The sequence below is a fragment of the Dipodomys merriami genome, unplaced genomic scaffold (genome assembly GCF_024711535.1).
Source record: "Dipodomys merriami isolate MVZ:Mamm:240054 unplaced genomic scaffold, mDipMer1.0.p SCAF_50, whole genome shotgun sequence".
Taxonomy (NCBI): domain Eukaryota; kingdom Metazoa; phylum Chordata; class Mammalia; order Rodentia; family Heteromyidae; genus Dipodomys; species Dipodomys merriami.
In genome coordinates, this window is record NW_027206069.1 from 4,130,964 (window position 1) to 4,143,871 (window position 12,908).

General features: G+C 48.9%; 1 protein-coding gene across 1 annotated transcript in view; it reads right to left on the reverse strand.

Annotated features, from left to right (window-relative positions):
- The window catches only part of Cyp46a1 (cytochrome P450 family 46 subfamily A member 1), a 30,151-nt gene that overhangs the window by 8,573 nt on the left and 8,670 nt on the right, over positions 1–12,908 (reverse strand). The window contains exons 4-9 of the mRNA XM_069997604.1: positions 5,881–5,954; positions 5,405–5,491; positions 4,159–4,297; positions 3,030–3,140; positions 2,362–2,512; positions 1,760–1,822 (exon numbers count right to left, since the gene is read on the reverse strand). Coding sequence (XP_069853705.1) covers positions 1,760–1,822; positions 2,362–2,512; positions 3,030–3,140; positions 4,159–4,297; positions 5,405–5,491; positions 5,881–5,954 — 625 coding nt within the window. The remainder of the gene's footprint in view (positions 1–1,759; positions 1,823–2,361; positions 2,513–3,029; positions 3,141–4,158; positions 4,298–5,404; positions 5,492–5,880; positions 5,955–12,908) is intronic.

Here is a 12,908-nt window from a genome sequence, read left to right on the forward strand (position 1 = left end):
TTGGGGGGCACAGGTGGCTTACAGAGACCACCACCACACAACCATGCCAGCTCACAAGAGAGGCAAGGCCACCTACGCCTGAGACCTCATGCCGGGGAAGCTCAGGAGGGCCAGGATGGGGACAGATGCAGGCAAAGGCTGGCCTGGGCATGAACAGCCTCTGTACTACAAGCTGTGACTACAGCAGAACGCAGCCCGTCGGGGCTTCAGGTTCCTCCCAGGCAACAGCAGAAGAAATGAGACCCACCCTGCTGTTCTGGGCCCCCTGGAGCATCTGGGGGCTATGAGGTTTATTCCGTTGTTACTGGGAGGCTGGACAGAAGTGTGAACAATGCTTTACCTTGCTTTAGAGAGGGGGTGACTCAGCCCCAGCTTATCCTGAAGCTATAATCCAGACCTGAGCCCTGGTGGCAGAAAAGACAGTAGGTCCAGCCAGGCACTAGTGGCTCACACCTGTAATCCTAGCTACTCAGGAGGCTGAGATCTGAGGATCTCAGCTCAGAGCAGCCCAGGCAGAATGCCCATGAGATTCTTATCTCCAATTAACCACCAAAAAGCTGGAAGAGGAACTGTGGCTCAAGTGGTAGAGTACCAGCCTTGAGTGGGGGGGGGGGGGAGCCGAGCAAAAACACAAGGTCCTGAGTTCAAGCTCAAGCTCCGCATGCATACACACACACACACACACACACACACACACACACACACACACACACACACACACACACATCACATCACAAAGAAAATGAGTCTCCTTGACCTGTGCAGGGACAATGCCCTGCAGTATGGCTGGGCATCATTTCTGTATGGGCTTCTCTCCACCTGAATGGCCCTCCACCACAGACACATGACAGAGGCCCCACCCACCGCCGTCTGCTGTCCACCTTGACCATTGAACTGTACATAGCCCCTTGTCTCATGCACTTTTGCCCTCCCGGCACCCAGCATTCACTCATGTGTTCACTCATCCCATCCGGTCTGGGTGGGAACACACAGCAGGGCGCACAGCGCAGCTCAGGCATCAGGTAGCCCTCCCACCTGGTGAGGAAGACACGCCTCAGTTTACCACAGACAAATCAACTGCCTAAAGCTTCCGCATTTTCTAGCAGAGAAGACGTGGGGCCCGTGACCAGCTTTTTCTCTGGGGGCCCAGGCAATGGAGAAGGGCTTCCTGAGGCAGGGGCAGCTCCAGACACACTGGAGGATGCGTTTTCTAGGTGTCCAGTGACACTCGGGAAATAACCGACCAGCACATGAATGGAGCTGCTCAGCTGTTTGTGCCAATGCAGTGAAGACCTCCCCACAGGGCTGGGAAGGTGGCTCAGTGTTAGAGCGCTTGCCTTGCATGCCTGAGGCCCTGGGTTGGATTCCTCAGCACCACATCGCTGTGGCTCAAGTGGTAGAGTGCTAGCCTTGAGCTGATGAGCTAAGGGACAGTGCCCAGGCCCAGAGTTCAGACCCCACAACCGGACCCCCCCAAAAAAACAACTAAGACCTCCCCACAAATTCTGAAGGAGGGGGAGACTTGGATTCAAGGGCCAAGCTCTCTTGAGCCTAATGATGGCTTCACAAACACCCAAGATGGCCAGCCCTATCACCAAGTTGGAAGACTGCTCTTGTTCATCTGGGTTTACCCTCATATTCCAGGGGTACCCAGGCCCCAGTACTTCGGGGGGACTCTGCTCTAAAACCCCAGATCTCTTACTCGGGGTTCGAATGGCCCACTACATCCCACCGTGTCATGCCCAGCAAAGCTACACACCAGCAATGAAGAAGGTGACGAAGTTGTCCAACAGAACTTCGTCGTCCTGGGCCCCCTCCTCAGCTGAAAGACAAGCAGAAGACACTCAGCTCCAGAGCCCCAGGAAAGGCCTGGCCCGCGGTCCCCACAGCTCATAAAGAACCATCTTTTTCCTCTGAAGCCAGAGATAGACAGGTCTAGGATGACGAGTGATGGATTGGGGGACAGAAACACAATCCTCCTGTTAGTCTGCCTTGGCCCTTCTGGGTCCTACCCAGCCCCTGAACCTGCCCCTAGCTAGTCTACAACCAGAAATGGCCCGCCTCTCCACGACCTGGACTCATTCATGCCCCCACCCTGGCCACACCCCAAGTCCCACCCACTCGTGGCCACACCCCTGGCCTCACCCACCCCGTCATGTCCTGACCACACCCATCCCTGGCCACACCCACCCTTGGCCACACCCCAGTCCCACCCACCCTTGGCCACACCCGCCCATGGTCACACCCCAAGTCCCGCCCTGTGCCACACCCATCCGTGGCCACGCCCACCAGTGCCCCGCCCCACTTGTGGCCCTGCCCCGTGCCCTCCTCCTCCGCAGCCCCGCCTACGGCGCCCCGCACCTTTGAGGATCTGCGTGAGCACGTCGGAGGGGATGTTTTCCCCCCTCTTCAGCGCCTCCCGGCGCCGCTGCACCCAGTCCTTGCCCACCTGGCGCAGAAGGCGCACGCTCTCCCGGATCTCGCGCAGCTGTTTCCTCTTGCCTGGCATGAACTGAAGGAGAGCTCCAGCTCCAGGGACCCCTGAATTCACGCCCTACCCCCTTCCGCACCCCCCTACACACACCCTCCGACAGCCTGGCCAGCCCGGAGGCCCGAAAATCGTGAGGAAATTCTGGAGAGGCTAAAGCAGTCAGGGAGACCAGATGGAGAGGACGGCACACTGAGTCTGCGCGTCAGCCTCCCCTCCTACCACAGCCGTGTAGCCCTGGGACTCTGGGAGGGGCCTCGGAGCAGTTAGGATTGCAGGACTCCCCGAGAGAAGTCAAGACAGACAGACCAGGGGCATGGGCCATGGCGAAGCCGCCATGACCATCCTGGACCGTCCCCTTTGGGGAGAGAACACGAAAGATGACCTCCTAACCGACAGTAGGCCGCAGTACTAGAGTGACTCCCCTTGGAGGCCAGGGAAGCGAATCCTGAGCCGGAATTTAAAACCCATTCTGAAGGGGCTGCTCCAGCCAACACAGACAGCCCAGCCACGGGGCTGGTCACTCGGGGTGGGGCAGTACCTTCGCCAGAGTGTTGCGGGACGCACTGATACCCTCCAGCATCACCTTCACCGCTTGGGACAGGGGCTTCTGGGCACCCAGCAGCATGCTGGTCTCCATCCCAAAAGCTGCCTGGGGAGAGAGAGGGGCAAGGTCATATCTGGGGCGGGAGGTCTTGCAGAATCTGGCATATTCTGCTGGATCTCAGGCATTCCTGTGTCCACTGTGGTTCAGGTCATGCTGTCCATCCTCTGACAATTCAGGGCAAGTCCAGCCCCCCTGGGAAGTCCTGAGGATGCAGCAGCACACACAGCTACTTGATAAACAGTGGAGACAATCTTCCTCGGACATCACTGTGCCCCTAGCCTCACAGTGCATCCCTAGAAGGATGATGGCGGTGACGAAGACTCCAGTCACAGCCCACAGGGAACTGGCCTGAGCTGCCTGCATCTGGCCTTCAGGATTAACTGCTCTGTGCTGTCTGTCCATGCCCCATGCAACAGAGGGACTTCAGTCTGGGAGCAGACAAGCCTGAGATCAGGTCCTGCCTTGGCCACTGACCAGCCCAGGCCAGGCTCTACACCTCTCAGGGCCTGTTTCTGGAGAACATGTAGTAGCCCCAGTCTCACACTAGGATTATTTGAATATTCAAGGAGACAAAAAAGTGTGGAAAATGGGGGCTGGGTGTAGTGGTACATATGCATAATCCCAGCCACTCAGCAGGCAGAAGTAGGAGGATCATAGTCTGAGGCAGACCCCAGGCCAAAACTTGAGACTTTACCTACCAAAATAAAAGCATAAAAGGGCAGAGATGTGGCTCAAGTGGTAGAATGCCTGCCTATTAAGTACAAGGTCATAAATTCAAACTCTAGGACTCTGATAAACCAGGAAAGGAAAGAAGAAAGGAAAGGAGGGAGAGGAAGAACAAAAGAGAGAGAGAGGAAAGAAATAGAAAAAAAGAAATGAAAGAAAAAGAAAAAAGAAAGGAAGGAAAGAAAGAAAGAAAGGAAAGAAAGAAAAAAGAGAAGAAAGAAAAGAAAAAAGATGCAGCTGGGATCTGGGAGAGCAGGAGGAAAGGAAAGAGAACATGGGAAGTGGGTAGAGAAGAGGATCTTTGGCAGCCCCCACACACACCAGTGCCATGCCTCACCTTGGCCAAGATGTCCATGGTGGCACAGGTCAGCATGTCCTGCATGGACACTGGGGTCTGCCCATCTGCCTTGGCTTCCAGGATCTCCACCAGCTGCTCAGCCTTCTCATTGAATGTCTCCATCAAGCTCACCAAGGAGCTGGGGAAAAGCATGGGCATCAGCCGCCACAGGGGGCCAGCCTTGTCTGGACTGCAGTGAGTACCCCCAGAGACCCTCCCAGCCTCCCCAAGGCCCCAGCTTGCAGTCACTGAACTAAGCCATCCCCTCCCCTTCGGGTGGACACCATCCCTTTGCCATTACTACATGGCTCTTCTGGCTGCCAGGGTTCTCCTCAGCTCTGACTCAAAAGAAATATGGCAGCATTGGACCTCGGGGGCCTCCTGGATTTCATGACACAGCCTCGCTGCTCCCTTCCCACCCCTCTGCTCACACTGTCCACTCCACATACCTCCCTGCCTAGGCCACTGTATTTGAGCACCTAAGTCTATGTGGAAATGGGTTCTCAGAAACCACCTGCATCTCAGAGCTCAGAGCTATCCTAGACAACTCATCTCCCTGACACAGAGCTTAGAAAAATGATTATAACAAGGGCTGGGAGCATGGCTCAAGTGGTAGAGCACCTGTCTAGCAAGCACCAAGGGAAAAAAAAAGCACAAAAGGATGCATTTCAAACAAACAAAACCAGCAAGCAAAGGAAGGAGAAAGGGAGGTTGCCACTTTGTCTATTATGTAAGTCTGAGTTCTTAGTAATAGATGGTGCTGCTTTTATAATGTCAAAATGTCTCTTAATATTTATTGATCCAGATATCCTTTATCCTATCATTCTCTTTTTTTGTGTATGCCAGTACTAGGGATTGAACTCAGGATCTGAATACTGTTCCTGAACCTTTTTCACTCATGGCTAGCACTCTACCACTTGAACAATACCTCCACTTCTGGCTGTTAATTGGAGATAAGAGTCTTTGGGACTTTGCTGCCCAGGCTGGCTTGAACAGAGATCCTCAGATCTCAGGCTCCTGAGTAGCTGGGATCATAGGCATGTCGTTCTACCTTTTGGCCATGAGTGCTTTCCCTTTCTCTTCTCCCTTTAGCTGGGTAGAGCTCTTTGGAGGGTGCCCTGCTTCCCTCAGGCCCCTTTTCTGCAACACACACACACACACACACACACCACCACCACCACCACCACCACCACCACCACCACCACCACCACGCAGCCAGAACCCATCCACCTGCAGCCCCACTCACCTGCGGCTGAAGGCCAGGTCCATGACTCTCCGCTGCTTGTGCCAGCGCTCGTAGTCACACTCAGACACCAAGCCCTGGCCAAACAGTCTGTGGGAGACACATGCTTGGTGGCCTCAGGTCACCTAGGAAGTCGAGTAGGTCCTGGAACTAACAGGGTATGTCTGCACCAGACCCCTGCTGGATTGTCCACCCCGGCGCAGTACTTGGGGAATGCAACACTTTCACCACAATGGAAAGTAAGTGGCATCGATGTATTGAAAAATGTACAATTGTTATTATGTCTATTAGAAAATAATTAAGAAGCAGGGTGGCTGTGTGCCCCCGCCTCAGCCTGGCCCCTTGCTCCCACCCCACCCCACCTCCCACAGAGGGGAAGAGGAGGAACAACATGCAAATGACACACAGAGGCTCACAGTGCATGGGGCACCCGCCAGGTACCCAGCTCGCAGCAGAGGCCTCCCTGCTGCCTGCCTTACCTCTCCCCAAACACGGTCTGGATGGCACGGTACATCTTGGAGTCCTTGTTGTACTTGGTTGACATCAGGAACTTCTAAACATTCCCCCCCCCCCAATACAACATGAGCAGGGCACTCGGGAGAGACCTCAAAGGACCCTCATTAACTACACCCCAGCGCTGATCACCAGTCCGATACTGCAGGGGTGATAGTATGAGAGTTTCTGCCATCTGACCAGGAAGTCTGTCTTCAGTTGGGGGTAGGGATGAGGAAAATAGGGCCCAGAGAGGCTGAGTAATTTTCCTGCAGCCACGCAACTGGAGGTGGGCCCAGGGGTGCTAAGACCCCACACTGTATAACTTCCAGAATAGCAGCAGAGGACGCACTGCTCTGATGGCACAGTGGGAAGGGGACAGGCCCTGGGGTGGGGCTCAGGATCCAGGGGAGGCCCTCAGCATAGGTCCAGTGTCATCAGCCCTAACCCATTCTCTGGTATATAAAGAGACTTCCTGAAGGAGGGCCAACTTGCCTCCCCCAGAGCTGGACAGTAGCCTTAGCCAGCAGCTCTGATTCACAGTAGCCGGGTGGTAGCCCCACTGGGGCTGGAGGCTGCTGGCTTGAACTGGGATCCAGGTTCAGCAGCTCCACCCCATCACTTGCTAACTCTACCACTCCTCTGCTCTCAGTGTCCACATCTGATGGGATAAGAAGAGGCGCTGCCTGCTCGGCTTGGGATGAGGAGGAAGTCCATTCTTTAGGGAAAGTGTTGAGAATGGCCCCTTCTCAGCCAGGGCACGTTCGTCCCACAGCTGGACACGTGCTGTAATGAGGATCATTTTTCAAAGTAGCCCAAGGTCACACTCATGATGGATAAAGCATCTGAACCCGGGCAGTTTGCTGCCCGAGGACGGGAGAGAAGGCTGTGGCCCAGGCTGAGGGAAGCAGCAGCGAATGGAGTATGACAGGCAGCGGCCACCAGCCCAGAGCAGAGGCCACCCTGGACGTGAACTTTGTCTGTGGGAGGTGGAAGCAGGAGGTGATTTCTCAGCTAGCTTCTATGGATCTCTCATTCGCTCTCTCCCTCCCCCTCTCTTTCCCTCTTCCCTTCCCCTCTTTATCTGTAATATGAAGTTTTCAGCTGAAGAGAAACTCCAGAGGTGGCTGACTTTGCATCATGAGCCACCTCCACTGTCACCTGTAAACTAAGTTCTGTCATCACCCTGTCCCCACCAAGAGGAAGGAAGACTGTGGCAGTAAACATCCTCCTACCCCTCTGGAGACCCCCAGTGGTCTGATGTCTGCATCGGCTCTTCCCAACTGGAACTAGCGATCCCCACCACCAGGCATCCCACCACCAGGCGGCCCTCACAGCTTCTGTCTCAGAGGCTGGGGAGCCTGTGATGACCTCCGTTGCTGGGCTTTAGGGTATGAAGGATGAAGGACAGCCACACTCCCTGATGGCACACCCAGAGGCAGTAACAGCTGGGCCTTGCCTTCTGCCATAAAGAACCAGAAAACTCAGCAAAAAAAAAAAAAAAAATGTATGCAATGTCTGTTGGCGGACACTCTTCCAACAGGATTGTGAGCCAGAAGAAGTAAAAAGAAAGGCAGAAACTCTGTGACCTAGAGTTATCCCAACTTTGTACCTGGAGGTAATACCAGAACAATGACACTAAAAGAAGAGCCCCAAAGATAGTCTAACAGCCTTACCAAGTTGAACAGACAGAGATCAGGTCCAGGTAGGCCATGGCAGAAATTCACAAACCAAGATACCAGAGAGGAGCCATGTATAGAAAGAGCTCTTCTGGGCTGGGAATGTGGCTTAGTGGTAGAGCGCTTGCCTAGCATGCATGAAGCCCTGGGTTCCATTCCTCAGTACCACATACACAGAAAAAGGCTGATGTGGTGCTGTGACTCAAGTGGTAGAGTGCTAGCCTTGAGCAAAAAGAAGCACAGGGACAGCGCCCAGACCCTGAGTTCAAGCCCCAGGACTGGCAAAAGAAAAGAAAGGGGGGAGGGAGGAGGGAGGGAGGGAAGGAGGGAGGGAGAGAATTAAAAAGAGCTCTTCTGCATGGAGTCCCTGGAGTATTTGATGAATAGGAGTCTGTGCACATGTAGGGTGAAACTCTTCAAGACTTGGCCAAGAGGGAGAATCAATGAATAACAGGGAAACAGCTCTGGGAACTGTTATACAATAATAAGAGCTTACACAATAACTATTCAAGTTCCAGGAATTATTCAAGTTCCCACTGGCCAAAATTGACCCACTCTAGGCTCCAAAGCCCGCAGCAGAGGCACCAGAAGGACCTCTACCTGGAAGGCTCTAGATATACCCACTATCCTTAATGGTGGGGACACACTGGCTCTGGATATACTCATTTATTGTCCACTTGATAAAAGCCTCAAAGCAAGGCTGAGAAGGATTCAACTGCTCTGCAAGTAACTTCACTGCCTGTCAGATTGAACTCCCAACAGTCTTAAAAGGAATAAGAAAAAAAATTAAACAGGGTCTTACTATGTTGTCTAGGCTGGCCTTGAACTGAACTAAAGCAGTCCTGTGGCTGGAACTACAGGTGCACAACTCACCCTTACAACAAAATTTGATGCTCAACAATATAAAATTCACAATGCCCAGCATCTACAAAAAAGCTACTAAATAGGCCATTCAGGAAAGTCTAATCTGTAAGTAGGTCTAGAAATAAGAAGCGTGATAGAATTAGCAGATGAGAACTTTCAAATGCTTGTTATAAACATTATAAATGTGTTCAAGGGGCTGGGAAGGTGGCTCAGTGATAGAGTGCTTGCCTCATATGCATGAGGCCCTGGGTTCAATTCCTTAGCAAGCTAGAAGTGGCACTGTGGCTCAAGTGGTAGAGTGCTAGCCTTGAGCTGACTAGCTGAGGGACAGCACCCACGCCCTGAGTTCAAGCTCCATGACCGACCCCCCCACCCAAAAAAATTGTTCAAGCCAAGAAGTTCAAAGAATGCCAGGTGAAATTAATGTAAACAAGTACCCCAGAGTAGATTGTAATTTAATTTGTGAAACTGATAATAAAGTTATAAAAGTAGACAGAGATGAAGTAGTATAATGTTTGAAGGTGGACTGATAAAGGACTGATTAAGGATAATATCATAAACCCTAAGATAACCACTGAGAGAGAGGAAGGAAGCTAGTAAGTCAATAGTGGAGATACAGCAGAATATTAAACATATTTTATCCAAAAGGAGGCAGGAAAAGAGATCAAACAATAAAAAAGCAGAAAAACATGATTAGATTTAAACCCAGCTACAAAAGTAATGACATAATCCAGGAGTGGCATGCATCTATAGTCCCAGCTATTTAGGAGGCTGAATCAAGAATATCACTCTTGAGCCCAGGAATTTGAGACCAGCCAGAAAAACAAACAAACAAACAAAAAAAACTATCTTAACAACAGCAGCAACAACAAACAGTAGGCTCATGCTTGTAATCCCACCTGTTCAGGAAGTGGAGATCTGGGGTATTGATGTTTAAGACCATCCCAGAAAAAAGTTCATGAGACCCTCTTCCACCCAATCTCAACACAAAAAACTAGGTATGGTGGTGTGAACCTATCATCCAACTACTGCCAAAAAGTATAAACAGGAGAATCATGGCCCAGGCTGACCTGAGCATAAACATGAGACCTTACTTCAAAAATAACCAAAGCACTATCCCACAATACTGTGAAATTTATGTAATACTTAATCTCAATAAAGAATTAAAAAATAAAACAATGCAACTGGGCACTGGTATCTCACTCCTACAATCCTAGCTACTCAGGAGGCTGAGATCTGAGGATCATAGTTTGTTTGAAGCCAGCTTCGGCAGGAAATTCTGTAAGACTCATCTCCAACTAAGTACCACAAAAGCTGGAAGTGGAGCTGTGGCTCAAGAGGTAGAGTGCTAGCCTTAAGCAAAAGAAGCTCAGGGACAGTGCCTACGTCCTAAGTTTAAGCCCCAGTACTGGCACAAAATACAACAAAACCCCAGTGAGGCCAAAATTAAAATGATTGGAGATACCATGCAGTTCTAAGCCTAAGAAAGTTGAAGAGTTATACAAAAGCAGAGGAGGTGTAGTGAGGATAAGGAGAGGCATTTCTAAGCATAAGTGAGGCAATTCATCATGAAAACCTAACAATACTAAATACATACATGCCTAATAATGGGACTTTACAATACTGATAGAACTGAAAGTAGAAATAGACAAGTCCATGACTTTGGTTGGAGAGCTCAACAAACCCACCCACTAATTGCTAGAATAAGTAGAAAGTAAATTAGTAGGAATTTGGATGACTTGAGTAACATTATTGACCAAGTTTGTCATATCTTTCTTTCTTTCTTTCTTTCTTTCTTTCTTTTCTTTTTTTTTCTTTTTTTGTCGATCGTGGGGCTTGAACTCTGGGCCTGGGCACTGTCCTTCAGCTCTTCAGCTCAAGGCGAGCGCTCTACAACTTGAGCTACAGCGCCACTTCTGGTTTTCTGGTGGTTTATTGGAGATAGGAGTCTCACAGTCTTTCCTGCCCGGGCTGGCTTTGAACCGTGATCCTCAGATCTCAGCCTCCTGAGTAGCTAGGATTACAGGCGTGAGCCACCAGCGCCCGGCACATTTTTTTTTTTAGCTTTCTTTCTTTCTTGTCAGTCATGGGGCTTGAACTCTGGGCCTGGGCGCTGTCCCTGAGCTTTTCAGCTCAAGGCAAGTGCTCTACCACTTGAGTCACAGTGCCACTTCTGGTTTTCTAGTGGTTTACTAGAGATAAGGGTTTCACAGACTTTCCTGCCTGGGCTGGCTTTGAACCACCATCCTCAAATCTCAGCCTCCTGAGTAGCTAGGATTACAGGCCTGAGCCACCGGCTCTCAGCAATATTGACATTTCTAAAGTAGTCCATTCAACAATGACAGGATATATATTCTTTTTTTAAGTGCTGGTGAACATTCCTCAAAATGGACCATTAAATAAGTTTTGAGTAATTTTTTTTTTCCAATTCTGGAGCCTGAACTCTAGGCCTGGGCACTGTCCCTCAGCTCTTCAGCTCAAGGCTAGCACTCTACCACTTGAGCCACAGTGCTACTTCCAGCTTTTTCTGCTTATGTGGTACTGAGGAATCAAACCCAGGGCCTCATACATGCAAGGCAAGCGCTCTAGCACTGAGCCACCTTCCCATCCCTTGAGTAATTTAAAAGGACTAAATCTTGGTAAATATTTTCTCTGATCATACTGGATTAAATAAGACATCATTAACAGAATATCCTACAGAGTCTGGAATATACAATAATGTTTAGAAATAGTATACACCTTTAAAAAAAACCATATTTCAAAGAGGAAATTACAAGGGAAAGTATAAAATATTTTGAACTGAGTGAAAATGAAAATATACCAATGAAAATGTATGGTAATTTTCCCTTTAAAAATTTATTATCTAAACTTTTATCTCAGAAAATTAGAACAAGAACAAATTAAGCACAAAGTGACTAAGAAAATTTAAAAGATCAGAAATTAATAAAATAGAAAGTGAACCAACAGCAAGAGAAAAGTAATAAGATCAAAAGCTTGCCCTTTGCAAAGGTGAATAAACCTCATTAAACCCATTACTGACCAGGAAATAAAAGAAAATCTGAAAATGATTCTCAGAAATAGAAGGAACAGCCCTACAGATCCTATAGTCATCAAAAAAGAAGACAAAGTATGAATATCTTTCTGCCAATTATTTAAACAATTTCAGTGAAATGGAAAAGTTCTTTGAAAGATAAATTACCAGCCAAGAAGAATAGAAAGCCTGAATGACCATGTACTAATTAAAGAAATTGAGAAGGAAAGTATGACTCATGCTACAATAGTAGTAAGCCCCTGTTATTCTAAGTGACATAATCTAGTCTCAAAAGGACAAATAGAGTATGACTCCATCTATGTGGTAGCTAAAGTAGTCAAGTTAATATGGACAGAAAGAAAAATGCCAATTGCCAAGGGCTGGGAGAGGGACAGTGTGGGAGAGGGGAGCGGGGGATGTTTGATGAGTTTGTGTTTGGGAAGATGAAATAACCAGAGGATGGATGGGGATGATGGAAATAATGCTAAGAATAAATTCAGTGTTCCTGAACTATATGCCTAAAATGGCTAAAACTGGGCCAAATGTGGTGGCTCACATCTGTAATCCCAGCTACTTGGGAAGTGGACATCAGAAGAATTAAGGTTCAAGGACAACCTGAGCAAAAAGTTCATGAAATCCCATCTCAAGCAACAGAAAAGCTGGGCATAGTGGTATACACCTGTCATCTCAGCTCCATGAGAAGCATACGAATGGGATCAGAGTCCATGAAGGCCCAAGCATGGATGTGAGGTTCTATCTGAAAATAACAAAAGCAAAAATGGCTAGAGGCATGGATCAAGTGGTAGAAGCCTAACCTGGCAAACATAAGGCCCTGAATTATACCTTAGTACCTCCAGAAAAATGTTAAAATTTTGATCTTTTATGTTTTATTTTACCAAAAGTTAAAACATGTTTAAATATATATTTAATTAAATTTTATTTATTGTTTTGTTTATGTGGTACCAAGGAATTAAACCCAGGTCCTCATGCATGCTAGGCAAGCACTCTACCACTAAGCTACATTCCCAACCCTAAATATATATTTTTATTTTTATTATTTTTTTGGGGGGAGGGTCCGGTTGTGGGGCCTGAACTCTGGGCCTGGGCGCTGTCTCTCAGCTCTTCAGCTCAAGGCTAGCGTTCTACCACTCGAGCCACAGTGCCACTTCTGGCTTTTTTCTTTTTGCTTCTGTGGTGTTGAGGAATCAAACCCAGGGCCCATGCAAGGCAAGCACTCTACCTCTGAGCCACCTTCCCAGCCCCTAAATATATATTTTTAAAAGAAATGAAATCACTAATTTTTAAAACAAATCTTTCCACAAACAAAATAAAAAGTCCAGGCCCAAAGGATCTCAAGGGTGAATCATATGAAGCATTACAGAAATAATACCATTCCAACATAAACTCTTTCAACAGATGCAGGGAGAAGTAATACTTACCA